We start from the raw sequence: 22,257 nt of genomic DNA, 5'->3' as shown, positions 1-22,257 counted from the left end.
TTGTGTGTTCTCGGTACAGTTTGGTATAGGAAACAGCACAGAGAACCCCAGTGGCATTGGTATCCATTGGGATTAGCTTTGCTGAAAGCTCAGTGTGCCGATGTGTCTTTTTTTTGTTTGTTTTTACGTGTTCCCTGCTCAGCTAGATTTAAGTATGGGGACTTCGTAGTCTGGTAAGTCTTTGGCTGCTTCTGCTGTCAGTCCCATCAAGTAACAGCAGAGTCTGTTCTCTGGGGCATAATTCAATGCATTGAATTAGCTTTTAACTAAAAAAAAAAAAAAATAATAAAAAACACCTCCCCCAAATAAACACTCGTTATAGCTGTCACAGCAACGAGAATGAGCTGTCATGTCTCAGAAACAATAGGATATTTATCAGGAGGAAGAATTTACGTTCAAGTAGAGAGGTTTTCTCATAGGCTGTGTGATACTGTGCTTTAGTGCTGTGACATTTCAGACCAAATTCTGAAATTGGCACATCTTCCATGGTTCTTTCTACCATCCTGCAATTTAAAAGGAGGTAGAAATATGTATGCAAATACGATCAGAATTGCTCCTGCACAAGCTTCCATTTAGGTACATAGTTGCCTTATTTACATACCCCATATAACGAGTTTTGTGGTCACAGAGGTAGGGCACTCACAGGTGCCCTTGACATTGACTTTATTGAAGTGACACTGGTGGCAGATTTATATTATGAATAAAGTAAGTCTGCCACTTACTTCCTTTATTTTTTTTTTTTCTTAAGTTTTGCAGTTTTGGCTTATGTAGACCTAAGGACTTTTGTTCTGCCAAAAGCAGAACTGCTGTGTTCTTGCTCTGGTATTTTGCACTGTGCACCTTAGAATCCTGGCACTGGTGCCAAGCCAATCAGTTCTCACTGAGGGACATTTTTTACTTGTCTACAGTAAGCCAGCTGTTTCACTTTTTTATGCATAAGGACCCTGCGTTGTAGGCAACTCGCTGGAAAGGTTGAGGACCTTATTTATCACTTGTGTCACTTATTTATGGTCTTGTTATCATTCTGCTGTCTTCTTCTAGCCAGTCCTACTGTGAAAAGGGGGGTCGTACAACACCGGCCGCTCCGTTGCCTTTGCAGAGTGCTGCTCCCATGTTTCAAAACAGCGTGTTGGTAGCGATCAAGGAGGGCAACACACTTCTCTTTGGAGACAGAGTTGCTCTGAAATTCTCCCCATCAGTGATTCCGAAGCAACCTCCATCACACTACCAAGCACAGAGAATTAAATCCAGACTCTTAGCAGTGAACTCTGACGTAACTGGAATATGAAACCCCATCTGAACTTTGCAGCTAGCTTGTTTTCCCCTTCCTGTAATGCCAGTATGCCCGATTCAGGGATAACTGATGTAGGCACAGCAATAGAAAGCAGGTCTATATGTCCCGTTGTAGGATAAAACATTGGACACTGGCACCTGGTAAACTCAGTTGATGTATTTTGATTTCCTTTGGTCACAATGAGTCTTTTTCAAACAGTGCACGGTAAGCAGGCAGCACTGAGTCACTGCAAACAGGTGTGACTGCCTCTTGTGTGGCAACTACAGCAAAAGGTTTTTTGCAAATCCTACAAGTGGAATTGTTGGACTAATTTAGCATATAGCCTTTATATCCAGGTTCAGGTTTTGATCGCTCCCAGACTGTGAGTATATCCAGCATTAAGGTCTGTGTTCAGACCCATTTCTACACATCTGTGTGTGTACACAAATTTCAAGAGAGAGAGAACTCTGAACAGCTTCAGAAACCTGAACTTGGAGCAGGACCTTCCTTGTATTCGCTTCTAGCTGGTATGAAGCAGCTCCCTGGTTTCATGCAATCTGAAGGGTTAGGAAAACAATCTCTTCTTCCCTATGAATACTGACTGGCAAGCAGGGGATGCAAAGCTGATATTGGAGGAGGGGAAAAAAATGCATCTATGTTAACCTGGTAGCTTTAGAACCCTGACCGTGGCAGCAAGTACGGGCTTGTGCCTGCAGACTCAAGTTTAGGATTCTCATGTTACCTGTCTATATTAGAGCTGGTCTCCCTCTCACAGCCCCAGAAAACCAAACCCACCCACCCTCCCACCCCTGAAATATCTTTGCAAGTGCATACGGCTGTCTCAGGTGCAGGAGGATAGGAATTGAGGCTGTTCTGAAAAGATGCCTTTGCAGATACAGGACCAGAACTCCTTTCTGTGAACTTTACTTCTATTTTATGATACGTGGCTGTCTAAAGACAAAGCTGTATTATTCATTCAGTTCGTGCAGTTATATTATACACAATGCACTGCAGAAATGCTACCTGTGAAAAATTCAAACAAAGTAATTAGGCAAAGAGAAATGCTGTAGGATGTGAGCAGGAATGAATTTTACTAGGCTGTTTCCTTTCTGTCCTTGGCTACTCCTGAAATTAGCTCTGTAAGTAAGGCTCATTTCTCTCATAATTCATCTCTGAGCCGTCACAGTTTGTTGGTTAAGTAGAAAGAGAGAGGCAGATTTATGGGATTGAAATGCTGAAATATTGTGGCAAATAGGATTTTAGCAATGGGGATATGTTGCCAAATAAATTCATCTGCATACTTTTGTGTTGTTTTCTGCTTTCAGTTCATCTAGCTACAAATGATCCAAGAAATGCTATTTCTTTTTTGGCAGCCTCTGGAAAGCTCAAGAATTGTGGACAATACATGGCTGGGATTTTCAGTGATCCTTTTGTATTCTTTCAGTCTTGTCCCCTGATTTTTTGTCCACATTGCTTTCCTGTGCCAGCTCTACACAGAAACCAAAATGTTTTCAACATGTGCGTGTGCTGTCCCTACACATGCCTGCACACACATACACACTGTGAGATTCAAACTCAGTGTCCATGACAGATTCACTGTTGCAAGGTATAGAAAGGTAACGTTTTTTTTTCTTTTCCTGAAGGGTATGACCCCGCTAATGTACGCCTGTGCTGCTGGAGATGAAGCTATGGTCCAAATGCTTATAGATGCCGGAGCAAATTTAGACATCCCAGTAAGTAATGGAGGAAACTCTCCCCAAAATTATTCATTCTTGATCTGTAAATTAACAAGAGCAGCTAAGAAATCACTATGAAATCTCTTGTAGCAACTGAAGTCTTCCCTTCTGGAAGCTCTTACATTGGACTCAAAGCAAGGCATTTCTTTCATAAATCACTGCTTCAGGGATTTAGGAGGGGGAGAAAAAATGTCAAGATATCTTGGAGCGCTCAGTGGCTGCAATTATGATTGGCATTGGCAAGCCTAATAGGCACGGTGCGGGTAAAGGGGCTTCCTTTCTGAAAGAGCTGCCACTAGGAGAAACCAGCGAGCCCATTAAAAAGGCCCAGGGGACTGGACGGAGTGAGCAGCGCTGGCAGCATTTTCTAAATGACATTAGGTACCATTCCCTGGGGCTGTCATTTACAAAGGGAAAAGCCAGTTACATAGAAGTCTTAAGATATGCTGCAATGGTTAATAACTACCTGGTTTCCTTTGCCCAGGTTCCCAGCACCTCTCCGCGCTACCCTTCAGTCCATCCTGACAGCCGGCACTGGACTGCTCTCACCTTTGCTGTACTACATGGGCACATTTCGGTTGTGCAGGTAAGCTGCGGAGATCCTCCGGTCGGGAACCATTAAGGCAGACACTGAGGGACTGGCGGGCAGCACTGAGCTGAGTGCTGAGCAGCACCCTCACTGCCAGGTGGCTCGAGTATCTGCCCCACTCCCTTTTCTATGCAATTAATGCAGGGAGTAGCAGAACAGTATGAAATACCAGAAATCCTACCTAAACTTCAAGGGGATCTCAAAACTAATCACAGCAGGTAGTCAGCAGCTGCTAATTTAATTTGCCTTCTGCTTAAAGAGAAAAAAAAAAAGATGTAAGCAAATAGAGGTTGCATACAGTCATTTTTTGTTTGTGTATGTTTGTAAATAATTACAAAGATTAGATCCCACCTGGCAAATTGCCAGTACAGCCTTTGGTATTACAAAGGTTGGACAGCCTTAATTTACAGGTGTGGTAAGAGTGATTCTCCCAGGAGATGTAGCCAGGTATATCAAAGCTCCTGCTGGACTGCATACCCACAGTGTTTGTTTCTCTTATTTTGTTTAAAACTTATAAAGATTACAAAAAAAAAAATCTCATTTGGCAACCATTCCTTAAAGGGTAGATGATGCTTTCTGGAATCTGTGTATGAAATTACCTTTGCAGTTAAGGTCTGCCCTGTGGTCATTGCATGGAGTAGTTGGCATCTCAAGAGAAACAAACCAGCCCGTGGGCAGCTGTCAAGCTCTACGAACAGGTTTAAAATCAGTGTGAATGTATGTGCTGTTAGTGCCGAGGCCACTGTCAACCGGGGATGGCTGAAGCTGTTCAGTCATGACAGTGTTACACAACAGCCATCTGGACCCACCCTCAGTGGAAGAGCCTCTGCCGCAGGCAGGAGCCCAGCGCTCATCTTTGCTGCCAGGGGAGAGGGACGGCACCCACGGGGCCGCATGGGGAAGCAGTGCTGTCTGGGTGCCCTGCTGCTGGCTGCCCGCACTGCTCAGCCGTGAGAGATCTCACCGCCGTGTAGCCTTCTCCCCTGCATCTGGGAGATGTGTAATTGCCCTTGTGAGTAGCTCGTTGTGTTCAAAGAAAGCCGGTTCTGTGTGTGGCAACTCACTGAGGCTGCCAGGGCCTCCTTATGCAGGCTCCATGGGGCCGAGAGACCAAGGGGGATGTTTGGCCTCCAGGGCTAACTCCCTGAAGGTGTGCGCTGTTTCCTGCACACAGCATGAAGCCAAATGATGGACTCCCTGCGCTCAAGAGAAGCTCTGATTGCAGAGCTCTTTGGAGCTGGGAAATTACAATAGCAAATCCAGATTCATAAATGAGATTTAAAAAAAAGAAAAAATATATTCCTCAAGCTGCCAGATGAGATTTTTTTCCCAGCATAAACTCACAATTCAAAGTACAGTAAAACAACAGAAAATGAGAAGTCTCTAAACTGACATTCAAGCAGAGGCTTTAGCCCTAGGCTGATTAAAGAAATGCATGAGAAACTTGCCTTGCAATCAACACTTTGCTTTAGCCTTTGAGATGTTCCTTTTGCATGCATGCACTCTTCATTATGAATTTACTGGTGTTCTTTTCTTACACACAGCCTCTTCTGTTAAGTCTTCCTAAATTGTTCTTTTCTCAACTCCTTGTCTTTAATGTGTCTGTTGCAGCTGCTCTTGGATGCTGGTGCCCATGTTGAGGGCTCTGCTGTCAACAGTGGAGAAGACAACTATGCTGAGACCCCGCTCCAACTGGCTTCAGCAGCAGGTAAGTTATGCACAACCTCAGCACACTCCATCTTCTGCTACCACAGAACCACAACTGATTGATGCGTGGGTCAGGTATCTGTAAAATGTTAGGATTCACTGCATTTTGAAAGTACTGTGGATACAGTAAAGATATCAAGTTCAGTATCCACGAGCTGGATACTAAAGAGCCAGCATTTTTTTAATTTATAAACCACCAGTAGAAACCCAGCCTGGGTTGGCACTGGCATTGATTAACAGCAGTTATTGCATGCAGGAGCTGATGGGCACTGAACGACTGTCTGCTTTTGCCAGTAGTGCCAACACTCATCTCCTGCCAGTGGCCTCCACAGTAAAGCTAAAACAACTCCTTTGCACAGGGCACTGTCAAGAAAGATAAAACAGCTACTGTCTAGCCTAGGCATGTCTCTGACCAAATAACTTCCAGATGCAAAAATCAACAAGTTTAAATTCAGCCTAGGGAAAGAATAGCTTTTATATAAATTTGTTTTATTAATTTATTAAATGTAAAATTCTACATTTCTTCTACTTTGCTGTCATAAGAGAAGTTTAGCATTCTATGAACAAGTCTGTGCTAGCCTAAAAGTACCTGTTGTTTTTCAACACTTCTAGCCTTTTTTTTTCTGCTTCATCTTTGTGTCTTCATGAAGATGAGTCTCTGCTTTACTCTGCTCCGAGCTTTACTGAAGGGATAAAAAAAAATGGCCTCTTCCCTTCCCAGCGACAGATACACATTGTGCTAGGTCTCTTGCCACCACTCACTACTATAATGAAAACAGTGGAAAAGAGGCCCAGCTGAATGTGAACTGCACCAACACATCTTGTCTGCAAGGTGATTTTATAGAAGCTGTGGTCAGCAAGTGCAGCATACAGCAGCTGCCTTCTGACCTTCTCTGTTAAGCTCACCCACCAGCAACTGAACAGCTGAGACTCTGCTTGTGCGTACTGAAAGCACCAGACCAATTTCTCTTCCTACCTGTAGCTAGCTGTGCACTCTTACATAGGTTGGCTGCTTTGTGACTGTTTCTCCCTCTCAGAGATGCTATGAAGCCTAACGCATGCTTGCAGGATGCTCTGAAAGCACTAGCTGTCAGCACAGAAGTTGCTAGTACAGCCTGCCTGCTAACAGTCCCATGTTATGCTGAAAGTCACCACTGTATTTCTGTCAATTGTTTCCTAGGGAACTACGAGTTGGTCAGCTTATTACTAAGCAGGGGTGCTGATCCCCTCCTGAGCATGCTGGAAGTCAACAGTATGTCTTCATCGCTTCACGAAGACATGAATTGTTTCAGTCATTCAGCTGCGCACGGGCACAGGTAAAGCTCCATTCATGCTCAGAAGAGTGGTTTTGCCTAAGGCTAACGCACTGTAGGTATTCCTACCTGACTTTGTATTGCGTGTCTTATGCACTAATCCCTGGGCGTGCAGTTCAGAAGATGGTATTAAGGCTCTGCTGATAGCAACCATTTTTTTTCTTGGGCAGGTCAGTATCTCAGGTTATTCTGATTCTGATGTAGATAGTACTGGTTGTGAGCATTTGGGGGAACTGAATGAATCTTTAAACTGGTAGATGCTTTCTGTTATATCACTTTGAGGGAAAAAAAGTATGCAAGATTTTCATTTTTTAGTAACAATAACTTTGAAAAAAGGGACTACATCTTAGTCAAAAGCACAAAATGCAAAAGAAATGTTTTTGTTTGCTTTTTCACTCATTTGCTGGACTATCTTTGTGGCAATGTGAGTTCCACTTATGGGCTGGTTAGAAACATAAAATAGCAGTTCACATGCTAAGACAGAACCTAATCACGTTAAGGAGGTGGGAAAAATAAACTACTACAGATTTCAGTTGGCTGCATCTCTGGTTTCTGGATAACCAACCAAGAGATCAGTCATTTTAAACACTGAAAAACTAGACTGGGCTTTCAACCCCTGCTTTGCAGGGTGGTTGTTTAGAAATAAGACATTACTTAAAAACTCATCGAGAAATCCTTTTGTTCCTGGAAAAAATGTCAGCACAATGAGCCAATTAAAACAGGCCCAAACCGCCCATGTAGCTGGGGTACGTGATATCCAGAGGGTCTCGCAGCATTACAGCCTGCTTTTCTAGCAACAGGCTAAATAGCAGCTATCTTGCTTGTGCACAGATGTGCTTTGCCGTAGTGCCAAAACTGCACCTCCAGGTACAGCACACATCTGGCTACAGCAGCAAAAACATCTCCAGTTCAAATGAGGCCCAAACTCAGTGAAGCTGGAACAGCCGAATGCTGTTATTTACAGTGGAGAACTCCACAAACACCACTCTGTTCCCAGCCCCGTTCCGCTCCCACAATCCGCTGGGACTTCCAACCACGCAAACTGAAAGCCAAGGCTTATTCTCCTGTCAGGTAGGGGAAGGTGATGTAAAGCACAAAATTAGCCAGTTTTAGCCCTATGGAGTAACGTGGGTGCAAAGAGAGCACCAGCTAGCGGCAGTTCAGTGTCACAGCCGAGTATTTCTGGTGGACTCCCTGGGATGGGGAATGTCTGTTGCAGATGGCTCCAGCTGTCTGTAGGAAGACCAATGATGCAAGCTTTCTAAAGTGACTGTTTGGACACAAGAAAGCCTCCTTCTTGCAACTGCTGTGTGAAATTCCAAACCAGAAAATTCTCTCTGGATTTAGCGATGCAGAACGATCATTTTTTATGGTTTCTATTTACTGATACAGGAAACAAGTCTGACTAAAGGAACAGTGCTTGAAGATGGTCATTTGGGGAAACAGCAAGGGTTCTACCAGACAGTCTTTGGTAATTCTTACTTCAGGCCTTAGGATGTTACCACACTTAGAGCTGGCAGAAGGAAGTGCGCTTCTTCTATACGTGTTCCAAAGTATAGACTGCAATAAAAATCAGTTTGCCCCCAGTGCTCTGAAACATGCCCTGTTTCTGCTAAGGTACAAGAGCATATTGCATTCTTTTGTCCTTGCTTCCAGGGCATCAATTTCTAGCTGGAGGGATGGGGAAGGACAAGCACCTTAAAGCATCTCTGTATCTGCCACATGTCTGTCAAACCCCGACTCTTTGGGAAGGAAATTATTTGCTAAGCTAGACCTCTAAACTTAAATCACCACAGTCCTGCCTGAATTATTGCCATTCCATTTATTCATAAATGATACTTTTTCTTCCTCAGGAATGTTCTGCGCAAGCTCCTGACCCAGCCCCAGCAACTGAAGGGAGATGTCCTCTCACTGGAGGAGATTTTAGCTGAGGGGGTGGAGAGCGATACCTCCAGCCAGGGCAGCTCCAACGAGGGACAAGTCAGGCTATGCAAAACCAGAATGAAGGCCCTGCAGGAGGCCATGTACTACAGTGCTGAGCACGGCTACGTAGACATCACCATGGAGCTCAGGGCACTTGGTAAGGGGTTTTCTTTATTATTACTATTTTTTAAAGTGTTGTTCTCACATTCAGGGAATGAAAAGCTTTTTTCCTTTGTCCATTACATTTAGTCTATAACCCCAACTGCAGATCTACCTTAAGTTTATGGGAAGAAACAGCTATATGTAATTTAAATTTTTAAGTGTTTGTCCATCATTTTTGGCTGGACCCTCAGTTTCCGATAACCAAAAGCAAGAGGCACATCCCTTCATCAGATAGTCTGTGTTAGAGAGACCAGTCTCAAAAACAAAGATAACATCAGAGATTAAGTGGTTTAAACTGAAAGAGCAGATTTGATCTAAAGGTAGGAAAGAGAAGCTTTGAAGTTCGTGTGTCTAGACTGTTACTGGCAACTAGGAGAAGAGACCTCACACTTTGTGCAGGGTTAGGTATTCATACAAGTTCCATTCAAATTGACTTGTGGCTCTGACTATTGATGAAGCTGAATATACAACAGGGAGTCTCTGGCCCTTAACGATCAGCAGCAAGTTCTAGCTTGTGGTCCTGGTACCAGTCCTCTGCTGTTGTAGACAAGTCACTTAACCTGTCAGTGACCCTGCTCAGTCACCTTTAATGCATCTACTGTAAAGAAATAAGTAACGCTCTACTTCAGTGCTGCTAGGCGCTAGTATCTACTAACAGAGGTGTCTACTCACTCACTTCTGTGTTCATCATCTTTCTTTCCGTTATGGCTGCAGGAGTCCCATGGAAGCTCCATGTGTGGATCGAGTCCCTACGCACAACCTTCTACCAGTCTCGCTACTCGGTTGTACAGACCCTCTTACGGGAATTTGTCACCATTAAAGAAGAAGACTACAATGAAGAACTGGTTAATGAAGGGTTGCAGCTCATGTTTGATATCCTCAAAACCAGCAAAGTAATCATAACTTTGGTAACAGTATCAAAACTGAGCAGTCCAGCCATGTCTTTTGCTATTGTGTAAGCCAGGGCACACCAAAAACAAACGAACATGTATGCAACGTCCCTGTAAGCTATGGTATGATGGCCCTGACAGCATCCATCTAAATTCACATATAGCAGAGAGAATCATACAAGCAGCCCTCAGAATATAGGTATTAATTTCAATAGAAGTGTTCTATTCTGTTCAAGTCTAGTTCAGTAACTGTTTTTTGAAACAATGTGACTACAACAAGAATCATTATCAATGCAGTACTGGACAAGTCAGGTTATTTCAATAGTATCTTCCAGGAGCTTTCTGAACAATGCTTTTGTTCAGCAACATTTTCTTTCTACTTTTCTCTCTTATTTAAAGGTTGCCTAGGACTCTTTTTTCATTGCTTTTCAAGGCATGCATAGGATGTATTTATCCATGGTCTGTAATTTAGCTGTCCCGTGTTCCAGATAAGTTCATCCTGTTTCTACCATGTTTCAAGAGGCTGTTGCCCTTTGTATTACAAGAAGGGGGGTGCCTGCTTTCTGACTGGAAAGGACGCATTCAAAATGCACAGAGGGGGATGCTGAGGCGTATATACTGCCCTGATGCCTCCATAATTGGTCATTACAACATACATCGTAACTATAATTTTAATTTAAAGCAAGAGGTATATCTGGCTAACGAAAAACAATTGCAAACTAGGAACCAGAACTCAATATCTGACAATGAACTGGCACCATAAATCAAATGTTGCTGAGAACGTGCTTCTGGGCTTACCTGTTACAGAGCATGTGGAAATATGAGCTTTTGCTGACAGGGCTACCCTTCTTCTCAGCAGTGTGGCCTGTAAACTGTTACTGCGGTGTCTATCAGAGCATACTTGTGTTAGATTGTGCTAGTCCCTCTGTTCTGAGGTTGTTCTTGTTAGGGTACTGTTGCTATAAACCTCAAGTGAACTGTTACAGTATGTTTGAAACCTGCTCAGAGCAAAGTGCCAATTGATGATACCTGTTCTGTCCTCCTTACAGAATGATTCCATCAATCAGCAGCTTGCGTCCATCTTCACCCATTGCTATGGCAGCAGTCCTATACCCAGTATTCCTGAAATCCGAAAGACACTGCCAGCACGCCTTGGTAAGATGCTCACCTGAACAGCAAAGCTTTTGCTATTTTTTTTTTTTTTAAAAAAGCATCCATAATTTCAAAAACCAATCACCCTCATTTTCTTTTCTTACCTTAACAGATCCTCACTTTCTCAACAATAAAGAAATGTCTGATGTAACTTTCTTAGTAGAAGGAAAGCTATTTTATGCACACAAAGTCCTGCTGGTTACTGCATCTAACAGGTGAGTCACTTTCCACAGCTCAGTACGTTTTGGTAGAGGAAGGTTTGGCCCTTTACTCCCTTATTTGTGTGACTAGCTCTGAATCACGCACTGTAGCAAAGCAGCTGCTAACACTAGGACTACGTACGGACTGTAATTCAGGTCTGCAGGATCAGGCCAAACCATCTTTGCTAATCTTAAGAGCAGAGAGTACAGATGAGTTTTTTGAGCCACTCTTAGTATATATTAAAGATACCCAGGGCTTTATTGACATAAATTGACCAGCAATTGTCCCTAAGAACCTGTGCAGTAGCTGGAATGCACATAGCCAGCCATTCAACAACTTCTCCATTCTCCTGGTCAGTTTGCTAGCTGGAGCTGTAATTGCTCCCCATTTCCTGGAGATTTCACCCCTGACCTGGTACATGTGTAGTTATTTACTTTCTTTCTCTGTTCCTGGTAAAGTAACAGTGTTTTCCACAATTATAACATGGGATTGAGTCAGACTCCAGCAATTTCCAGGTTAATTTGTCCCTGAAGTTCCAAAGTAATTGTCATTAGATAGAAAGAAATGTTTCAGTTGTCTGTTTACAAACAATAACAGAGAAGGATCTTTATTTTCACCTTACTTAAGTTGTTTGGCAATAGGCAATGAGTTTGCAAAGTACTAATAAAGAATTCTGTTAAAACTATTCTCAGGTTTAAGACCCTAATGACCAATAAAACGGAACATGACAGCCATGGCAGCAAGACTGTTGAAATTAGCGATATGAAATACAACATTTTCAAGGTATGTAGCTTACCCTCCCTCTTCTTTACTGTTCATCTTCTTACATAATTTGAAGATGAGAGGACCAAGGCTTAATATCAGAGGTAATTTACAGCTAGAGACAGGTTTAATTTCTACCTGTCTGTATTTCAGGTGTCTTCTGATCTCTGTCAAAGCTTTTCAGCTAGGAACAACCTTCCACCCTATATCTTTTTGTCATCTTACTAGGCAATTGACTCTTCCATAAAGCAAGAGAAGCAAATCTTCTACTTAAAGTAATTTTGTACTTTTAAGATGTTCCCAGGCACAATTTCACACTCTGTTAACCAAAAAGTAAACTTACTTAAACAGGTGGATTGCCAGGCTTCATACTAATTCAAATCAGATTATCAGAAGTCAGTGGTGTGCCCCTTTCAAGAAAGGCTCAAGATTGAGAATTTCACTTTGCTTTTATGACATTTCTGTATTTAACAGACCTAAGGGAGTTTCATTCATGATGAAGAGATGGTAGGTTACTTAGCACACACCCAGGGAAAAAAAACAAGTTTGTGAAACATGTCAGTTAAGTTATTCCGGCTTTCCAGGTCTGCATTTCAAATTCAGAAGAAAGGTACAGAACAGGGAAATCCAAAGTGCAGAACAGGTTGTGTAACTGTTTCACTGTAGGGTTGAGAATTTTCCTTTTTCTCTGTGATGCATACAAAGCTCTTGGTCAGCAGTAGTGGCATCTTGGATAGAGGAAATGGAAGTGGTCTGGTAAAATATCTTTGTCCTACTTCGAAGGGGCTATACAAGTTTTGTGCTGGGTGAGAGACACACAAACTCTGCAGCTCAGGCCATGACAAAAGAAAGAAAATGTAAGTAAGTATAACTAAACAAGCCTCCTTACATTTTTTTATATCAAAAAGTTTTTGAAGATAAACTTTTGCTTCACTGGACAGTGCAACAAATTTAAAAAGTAAACCAGTGAAATACTTCATGGAATTAGACAATTTGATGGTAATTAAAAGCAGGCAAGTTAAGGAGGTTATGGCATTCTACAGCAACTTCAGTTACAGCACGCAGAGGAGGAGGAAGTGAACTGAGCCACTGGAGACCTAGGTTCTGCTCAGGGCTCTGCTGGAAAGCAGCTTTCCTTCCCTGTACTTCCGTTACTCAAGTAAAAAAATTTAGAAGTACAATCTTAATTTTGCTACCACTGCTGGTACAAGCGCACAGTGCATAGTCTCCATACCTCTTCTCCACTACACCCAGGACACTGGAGTGACTTCACTTTCCAATACCAAATCACGCCATTCCCCAGATAAGAGTAATTGTTTAGCTGGGGGTGCGCACATGTAGATCAAAGAGCCAAAACTGACTCTCTCCCTGCAAACAATTAGTCTTTTTCCTCTGGCCCTGGTGGGGAGAGGGGGAGGCCTGGAAGCTGATTACAAGCACAGCAGGGGAGGCAAGTGGCTGGGAGGTCCCTGACACACATGCTCATGGCATGGCAGTCAGAGTGCTCCAGCTAGCTGGCAGCTCTGTGTGTGACCAGCCTGCAAGGCTTTACAAACCAGGATCCAAAGAACGTTTTTGCAAGTACATTCATGTTGCTCAGAGACACACTGTCACCCTCTCAGCCTAAAATCCTCACCAGGGCCTTTTTCAAAGACCAAGGAAGAAAGGGGTATTAGAAAGCAGCAGATTTGCAACACTAGAAAAGAGCCAGAAGTGGAGGCAACAGCCAGCAAGCCATGCGATTCCTGTCTGCGCAGGAAGGGGAGCGCAGTCATTCACAGCCCCTTGTGACTTCAGCGATAACTGCCTCATGCCTGGCCTTCTTCCCATTTCAGATGCTGATGCAGTATTTGTACTATGGAGGAACAGAATCTATGGAAATTCCCACCACTGATATCTTAGAGGTGAGTGTTTTCTTCTCAGTCTTGCTAAGTGCACTGGGGTGTCAATGGTTTGAAAGGAAAAATCTGGGAGCTAACAACACACTTTCAATCCAGGAGTATACTTAACACTTTAAAAAGAGTTCAAAGTTTCAAAACAGTTGCTTGGAACTAAAAACTACTGATTAAATTATGTCCATGATACGCTGGGGAAAAAAAAAAAAAAAAGAACACACAACACATCACTTAAAGTGCTTTTGGTACTCAGAGATGGGTGGAAGCTTCCTTTGTCTGTCCTCTCTTTTCTGGGAGAAGGAAGCCATAAGGTCGTACACTATTATTTTTTTTTTTGGGGGGGGGGGTGAGGGGGTTGGGGGGAGGGTGTGGCACAGAGAAAGTGCAGCTGATCTGATAGTCCCAGTGCTCACAGCAGGCCAAACACGAGGAGGCTAGAGATCATGGACAGACTGCTGATTTCAAGCTGCACTTCTGCACAGCTGACAATGGTACAGCAAAGACTAGGCTAGGAGCAAGTTCGCATTACAGACAGATCCCCTTACAGTAATGCTGTTCAGTCATGAGCAGTCTGGTGGGATTAAAGCTTGCTGCTAAAGAGTACGCTTAACTGGTTATTAGTTTTTTTTGTTGTTTGTTTGCTTTGTTTTCTTTTGAGGAAAGCACGCTTTTAGCAGTCTAGTTCTCCTTTGTCATAGGGACAAAAAGTAGTACAGATGCACTCCTTCAGGAGAAGCACGCCTTTGCTCAGTGTGGAGTTCTGCCCATTGCTGGGCATCTAGCGGCCTTTCTGCTCCTTCACAAGGATTAGCTGCTGAACCAGGGAGTCACAGACCACTCAGAAAGGAAATCATCAGTTCTGTCTCCCCTCCGTAAACCTTTCAAGGCTCATGATCTCAAATAGCTCCTCTCTTGTCCTAATAGCTGCTGTCGGCTGCCAGCCTGTTTCAACTGGATGGCCTCCAGAGACACTGTGAAATCCTCTGTGCCCAGACGATCAGCATGGAGAACTCTGTTAACATCTATAAATATGCAAAGGTATGTGCCAAACTGTCTCATTTAAGCATCACAATGAAGCAGCATGCGTGTTTCTGCAGCCTCATTTTGGTAACCAAACACAATGGGCGTAGAGCGCATCCCTGCTATGCTGGTAACTCTGCCCCAACCACAGCCACGAGTGAGATGATCTACTTTCAGATAGAAAGGTTCCAGCCTCTGCAGTCCTACACAGCACCAGTATGTTCTTCTGTCTAAAGCAGTCACGCATGAAATTGATGAGAGAACCCTACAGAGCAGGTAGAGAGGTCTTAGCTGGCTGACACAGCATCATCATCATCCAGCAAATCCCAAGAGATTCAAATTATCAGAGCAGTAGGGGCACTTGATCACAGTACAGCAATTAAGTAGCAAACCCTTTCCCAGCACTCCTACCGCTAAAGCGCATATTTTACAGCTCCAGAACTAATAGCAGCTGTGTTGTGACACAGATATTCACCTCTATATCAAATAACCTAACCCAAATTATTAATAAAATCTTAAAGGAAATAGTCTGCCATTCCTGGGAGTTTGATAGATGTAGGGTCAGACCCCTTAAAAGGTGAGCAGAAAGATGACCTAATAGCGATGTGCATATTTACTCTGCACATAGTGGTACACTGATCTTTTTTGATTCCTGACTCTCATGCCAGGCCATGTTTTCTGTGGAACTCAGGCTGGTCTGTTCGAGGACCTAAAATGTAACCATATGCAATAGATAGAAAGGAGCATTCTCATCACCTGGTCTTCAGTACTATTTATTAAATCACCATTTGCACAAAGCTCCCAGAACCTGTGTGTGCACAGCGCTCCTAAATACTGAAGCTAAGTTTCATCTTTCTCCTATTACTGAGCTTCCCCCAGAGGTTCTGAAGCAAAGGGAACCGGATCACTGCCGAATCCCCCCCAGCACGTTTACCCCCACTCTCCTGCATTCAGCTCCTTTTTGTAGCAGTCAGACTCGCATCCTAGGAGCCGTATTCCTGTTGCCATGAGTTGTGTGCGCCATCTGGCAGCACATAATTTTATGTTGCAGCACGAGCTCCCTGCCTGCACAGCAAAACAGGTATCTTGGCCACTTCATCAGCCAGCTGCTCTCTTCCTTTAAGAGGAAGAGACTGGACTGCAGGCGAGCGGCTCTGCCAACAGCAGGCCATCAGGGGAAGAAATTAAAAAAGCTTGAATGCCTCTCTGCTCACACCTGTGCCTGCAAAAAGCATCAAAAGAAATTACCAGCCACCACCAGTGCTACCCTCGTGCTTTTCCACAGTTATCACTGTCCTTTTTCTGTCTGAGGCCCAGGCATGTCCTTTAGGTCGATGCCATACAGAAAAAGCTAATTGATCTTACTCTCTTCTGCAGATTCACAATGCACCTGAGCTAGCCTCTTTCTGTGAAGGCTTCTTCCTCAAACACATGAGCTCTCTTCTAGAACAGGACTCATTCAAACAGCTGATCTACAGCAGGAACAGCAAAGTGCAAGGCTTGGACCCTCTGCGGGACTTGCAGACAGCCCTGGCTGGCCGCCTGCACTCGGTGTACGTCACCTCGAGGGTGTGAGGCAAGAACAAGGCAGCGGCAGAAGCACTGGTTCAAACCACACTGGGGTGCACCACCGGGCAAAGCCGTGGCTTTCCTGTTTGCCTTCTGGAGTCATCAGTTCTTGCTGGAAGTCCCCTACAACAGATACCCCGCCAGCAAGGGTACTGCGCCTTGTCCCACTGACGGCGGGGAGCTGGCTTCTCTGTGCTACTACTGTCGGAGAATAACACTGTCACAGGCAGCACAAACAAGAACGGAGGATGCAAGCGAAGACCCGAACCGAAGAGATCAACACTGCCATTCACACAAAGCACATCGTGGGGCTGTAGAGAAGTGAGGCAATTTACCTAGAGCTAACACCTAATATGTAGTCTTAAGTGTCTGTCTGCACACCGTAACGGCCACCTAGTTCATACGCATTCATGTTTTACTTGTAAAAAGGCTGCATAGAAGGAGTGTGCTGATCCTATGGACCACTGCCCATTCAACAAGTCATCTGTCTGAACACAGAAGCTGGTGTACACAGACTACTTCACTGCAGTAATAAACACCAGTTTCCGCTCATGGCAAGAGACTCCAGCATAAATTTTCCCCTCAACTGTTTGCACCTTGAGAGAGAGATTTTGTAGATGTATGAGGCTGTGTAGAAACTAATACTAACTCTGGAATTACTCACTCTTTATGCCTAGTAAGAAGAACTGAGCTGGGGCACGGTGGGGAGAAAACTTTATTTTTTTTTAATATGGTTTCACTGTGCTAGTTGTTTAATCTGGATCCAGTCTGAGGAAAGAAAAATACTGCCTACCCTTTCACTATAAAGGTTTGATAGTCCAAGTCACTTTTACCTTAAAAAAAAAGAAAAAAAGATTGTGAACATTATCTGTGAGACCTGACATCTTAAGAGATGCTTGCTAAAAGACTCAGGTGTAGTAGGAGCTATCACTATGCTGAAAAACTGTCCAATTGCATAAATAGCAATAAAAGTCTCCCTAAGACCATGAGAAACATACAGCTTGCTACTTTGTTCGCTCTGGAGTTAGTTGGGAGCACAAGCCCTGACCTCTAGTCTCTCTCCATGCAGTGATGTTTCCACAGATAGGCTACCTCAGGGGAGACCGCGTACGGCCGCCTGCTGCCTAGAGGTAGGCTGCAGTCCGAGACCCAGGCTGCGGCACCAAAACAAGATGTCTCAACTTGAACACTCAAGATTCACATTGTTCCTTTGCTTGCAGCAGCCATGTTTCTGTTAAAGAAGGACTCTTTAAAGACCTTCTCCTAGCTGACTTAGAGAACTAAAAGCAGATAGATAGTTCAAGATACAGTTTTGTCTGAGGCAACTTATTTTTTTTCCTTTTCTTAAAAAAGCCCAACCTTAGGAAGCTAGTTAGTTATTTTATACATTTACCACACACCTTGTTCTCACCAATAGCTTTAAAGACCATCAGCCATTCCCATCAATCTTTGTAAGCACCCCCCAAAAGCATGTGCTGAGATGCCTTCATTGGTTACAGATGGGTAAAAGGGAAGAGGAAGAAAAGTTTTCATTTGGGAAACTACTGCTTCTTAGGAATTCAACCGTTAGTATTGTAACTAAACACACTGGAAGAAATAGGCTCAGCTGGGCACAATCTCCAATGCAAGGCATAGAGGTAGTTTAACTGGATGAAGTGAAGGAAAATGAACTACAGAATCCCCAACAAATTCACCAGAATGTGACATCGCTGCTTTGCATCAGAGGCAAACTGCATGCAAAGCAAAGAATGACTCCTCTAGGATCAGTAATCTGACAGACACCTTGGTCAGAGCACACTCCAATGTGTGTTTTAGGTACGTATCCACTTTTGAAGATCACCAGCTTCAATAACCCTATTTATTATCAGAAAGCCATAGAGATGTTTCAAGATTATCACTGGTCTGCCTGAAAAATACCACAAAAGGCTCTATTATCTTGGAAGGTATTTTCAAGTAGCTGCTCCAGCTATCTGTACAAAAATGTAGGTCCTCCTTTGTTGCTGTAATATTACAATGCTTTGTTAATTGTACATTAATGTTGTCATTTATGTAAATGTACCAGGATTTTATTAACAACGTAATTTTAAAAAACACAGCTGCTGTTATTTATTCCGCTTCTCTAACAATGAGAAAACCACATTTAAAAACTTCTGTGGAAAAGATGCTTGCAGTTTTACCATCCTATATTGCTCTGGTATATGTACCTCATATTATGCTTTAAAGCAAGGGATAAAGAGGCATTTATTTCCCTTTCCTGGGCTCAAGCATTTTTTGAACTAATCAGCTTAACTTACTACACTTCAGCTACGGAGAACACAAGTTTGCCTGCCTTTCACCAAAAAGCAGCAGAGAAAAATCCCAATTCTAGGATTCTTCCCCTGTTCAGCACAGACACACAATAAGGCTAAGATGACTGTTAGTTAGCATGGAGGTATCCACACAGTCCTCAGAACAAACACCTGACTCAGTCCCTCACGCATGCAGACGCCCTCTCTGGGGCTTCCTTTTCAGCCACCACAGACCCCAGAGGGCTGAAGTGGCAGTGGCTGGAGCACCCTGCCTGCTGCTTCGCAAAGGAGCATGCTAGCAACCACACGCAGTCAGGCGTGCAATGTCATAGGAAGCCCTTCAGAACTCACGGTGACCATCGCACACCAGAGGCGCACAGCTCTCCCCAAGAGGAGGGTACGGAGGCAGCCACAGCTGCATGTGTTTCACCCCCTATCCTTGGTTAATAAAGCCAGTGACTTCAGTAATGCCAGGACATGGGAAACCTGAACAGAAAGCTGCTAGACCCATTTATGGTCTCATCTCTTCCTTGTTATCATGCTTATCAGAAAGCGGTCCACTCAAATCAGGCTGTAAAGAGCAAGGGCATTTACTTATCTATGAGGTCAGACAAATAGATGTTTCTTTTTGCTGACAGGGCAAGAATTTGACCCAGAAATAACTATTTTTTTTTCCCCTCTTAAGTTTACCCCATAAATCTTTCAGACCCCTACAGAGTTTGGGAATAATGCCTGAACTGTAACTCTGGATTTAGTGCATCTCTACAGGAAGACTCAAATACTTGGTTTCTTAGGATGCTAATTCTGACCATTTCAGAGGAAGCCATTAATACAGCCAGAACCTGTACCTGGCTGCCCAGAGTCTACTCGTGGTTGTTTCGTTCCTTCACTTTCCCACCTTTGTACATGGGAACAAAGGGAACTGTGCGGCATACCTCCCCGGTGCAGCGAAACTTGAAATCCAGCTCTACAATAAATTAGCTTCATGAGCCCTTCTTAGCATTTGATTTACATGACCTGAAAGAAGTCTGCTGGGACTGATACATGAGGGGTGCTTTCCTCTTGTGTTGTACCATTACACCAGCATGCTTGGAAACCAACCAGTACAAACATTGACTTGTTCTCAAGAATCATGGAATACAAACAAAGACCTAGGATTCCCTTTGGAGCACTTTCCGTCTAAAAAGTAGATTAAATAGAAATTTGTCATGAAACTAGTTGCACACCACCTCCATTTTATGCAGGACTGCCCCTCCCTCGCAGTCCTAGAAAGTAACGTAGCAGAGTTTGCTTTGGGAAGCACAAAACTGCTGCTCATTATTACAATAACTTCATGGAGTTGAGGAAGCAGAGTTTACACATCTGCCTGATCATGCGCAATGACTTTCAGACTAAAGTAAAACCTTATTGCTTTACAATAAGCCTTTGCACAGCAGGCAAGCACCAGCTAAAGTAGTGCTGCTACCAACTGGCCCTTTGCCCTCACCAAATGCTGCCCAAGCAGCCAGACGGTGCTTCCTGCACCTGCCATAACAGGGACCACCAGGGAGACACCAGAGGAAAAAGGAGAGAGGCGACTCCCTTGAGGAAGCGGGGCAGCAAGCTGCTGTCACCGCTGCTTGTAGCAGAGAAAGAGGACTCAGAAGCTAGACTCAGCTCCCCAGGAGGTTTTGAGTATAAGGGATCCATTAGTGTACAGCAAAGAAAATAGAAATTGCCCTCACAGCACTATTTGCCCAAGCAAAAGAGGGGGTCACAAAAAAAGCTTCTGTTGCATGATGAAAATTGCAGCATGGCAGGGAAAAAGGCCTTAACCACAGCAACTCAGATTGGCCCAGTCCCAGAGCTAGAGTCAGTGCCAGTGCTGTCTGTTTTCCTACTGGTCATAACTTGAAAACAAGCAAGCCACTTCAAAACTGTTCAGCGGGAGTGCATAGTCAAAGCTCTTTGCTTCCCAAAAGCCCACTGGACGGGCAGCTCACTAGCCAGGACTTCACACAGCACTCCACTTTCAGCTCAGCCATGAGAAAGCTGCCGGTGCCTTTCACCGCCTCTCTCCCTCCTCAGCCTTTGCATACCCAGCACACCAACTAGAGGTTGTTTTTTCACCCTCTCCGGACAGCCCCCCCGCACCTCACCACAGCTGTGGCAGGCAAACCTCCCCCTGCACACAGAGCCTGCTGCAGCAGTACGGATCCTCAGCACCACTGGTTCTCTTCCTCCCAGGTACCTCTCGGAGGTCAGCCCCCTCCAGCTGTCAAAATAGCTCACGGGTCTCCGAGCAAGCAGGATGATTCCACTGACAACTAGGTCACATCTACCCACCACCTGCAGGGAGCTGCTCAGCTATACACGGCTTCCCGATTTGCCTCCAATTAGCCGCAGCACTCGGTCACTGCAGGCAGACAAGCTCACTGGGCACAGGAGAGGAGAGTGAACGCGCAGCAACGTGACAGGCACTAGATCAGCAACCCAGGAGCACTGAAAAAGGCTGTAAGCTGACTTTGTGGGTTAGAAACAGGCCTGAAACACTACTGCATCTGGTTACTGGGTTGGGCAAAGAGCTGTCCCACTGAATAGGAAGCCGAGCTGGCTTTGCCTTTGGATGAATGCACGCACTGCGATCAGCAGTACACCAGACCAAGTATACACAGCCCCCTCTGTAGGGGATCCTGCATACACAATAAACAGGAACCAGCTCACCATAGGGAAACTTATATCAAATAACACACAAAAGACCCTAAAATCTAAAGATGCAGAACCCACTCTCTTCTCAGCTCACGTTTTGCGACGCTCTTAGTGTGCTGCTGGCTATGGACAGACACGTGTTCCTGCCTTGTGGTTGGACTGCATTCAACTAGCCCTTACTCTAGATGGAATTTTAACACAACCTGACTGATCTAAAGCACAGACATATTAAAAATAAATATATATATATATATCCACCTCCCTCACTTATTTTAGTATTTGTGGGCTTTTTTCCATTTTGCTCTTCAAAGGGCAATCAACAGACAGAGGAATCCAAAAAGCTGCCAGAAATCATAAAACATACACGGAAAACTTGACAAAGAATGGTTCAACTCTGAATACATACATTTTCTGTAGAAGTAGCAAAATTCTGTTTAAACAAACTCCCACTCTGGAATGGAGGGGCACAGTCATTAATAATGCCTAAGAAGTACAAGTATAAACACGAAGCTCAAATCCTTCAAGTCTTTTACTACAACTAAAGGACACTGAGTTCACAGATAACAAAGCAGAAATTGCTACAGTCTATTACAGACAGAAAGCAGCAGAGGCAGCTCAATGAAGATGTCAGCCAAATATCAAAATCCTGATTTGCTTGAAGAACCCAGTTTAGTTTTGCCCACTACCTTCCACACTGATTTACAGATAATTTACAAGAATTTTTGCCAGACTACATAGTTATGTTCATTGATCACCTCCTACGTAACACAAATGCTTCCAAATTGAGTGGGGAAGATGCCAGCTTCCTATTTTACTTCACACTACTTAGTAGCAATGGTTTGCAGATTTTTTTTGCAGAAAAAGCACACAAACAGCCGTGATGACACCACCATTCTTAATCTGCCTTTATTTCTGAAGGTATCCCATGCCTTTCTCCCCACCATCTGAGCACCCACAGACTGCCAAGCTCTAACAACACACCGAACGTTGCTCATTTTGACACGCTGCCAGTTTGGCTCCTGTGTAAGTAAATGTACTTTCCCCAGGACAGTGCCAGTAGGACAGGCATCAAGGTTTTCAAGACTGCTG

At 44.0% G+C, this 22,257-nt stretch overlaps 1 protein-coding gene across 1 annotated transcript in view; it reads left to right on the top strand.

The window, feature by feature from the left end:
- ABTB2 (ankyrin repeat and BTB domain containing 2) overlaps positions 1–18,752 on the top strand; it is a 141,015-nt gene extending 122,263 nt beyond the window's left edge. The window contains exons 6-17 of the mRNA XM_082761993.1: positions 2,917–3,006; positions 3,494–3,595; positions 5,210–5,306; positions 6,486–6,621; positions 8,472–8,698; positions 9,418–9,596; positions 10,643–10,748; positions 10,858–10,960; positions 11,639–11,729; positions 13,544–13,612; positions 14,528–14,641; positions 16,001–18,752. Coding sequence (XP_082618119.1) covers positions 2,917–3,006; positions 3,494–3,595; positions 5,210–5,306; positions 6,486–6,621; positions 8,472–8,698; positions 9,418–9,596; positions 10,643–10,748; positions 10,858–10,960; positions 11,639–11,729; positions 13,544–13,612; positions 14,528–14,641; positions 16,001–16,198 — 1,512 coding nt within the window. The 3' untranslated portion in view covers positions 16,199–18,752. The remainder of the gene's footprint in view (positions 1–2,916; positions 3,007–3,493; positions 3,596–5,209; positions 5,307–6,485; positions 6,622–8,471; positions 8,699–9,417; positions 9,597–10,642; positions 10,749–10,857; positions 10,961–11,638; positions 11,730–13,543; positions 13,613–14,527; positions 14,642–16,000) is intronic.
- Positions 18,753–22,257: the final 3,505 nt, after the last annotated feature.

Source organism: Aythya marila, assembly GCF_965140915.1.
Source record: "Aythya marila genome assembly, chromosome: 5".
NCBI lineage: Eukaryota > Metazoa > Chordata > Aves > Anseriformes > Anatidae > Aythya > Aythya marila.
The sequence above is the reverse complement of the archived record's forward strand: the minus strand, read 5'-3'. Positions and strand labels throughout refer to the sequence as shown.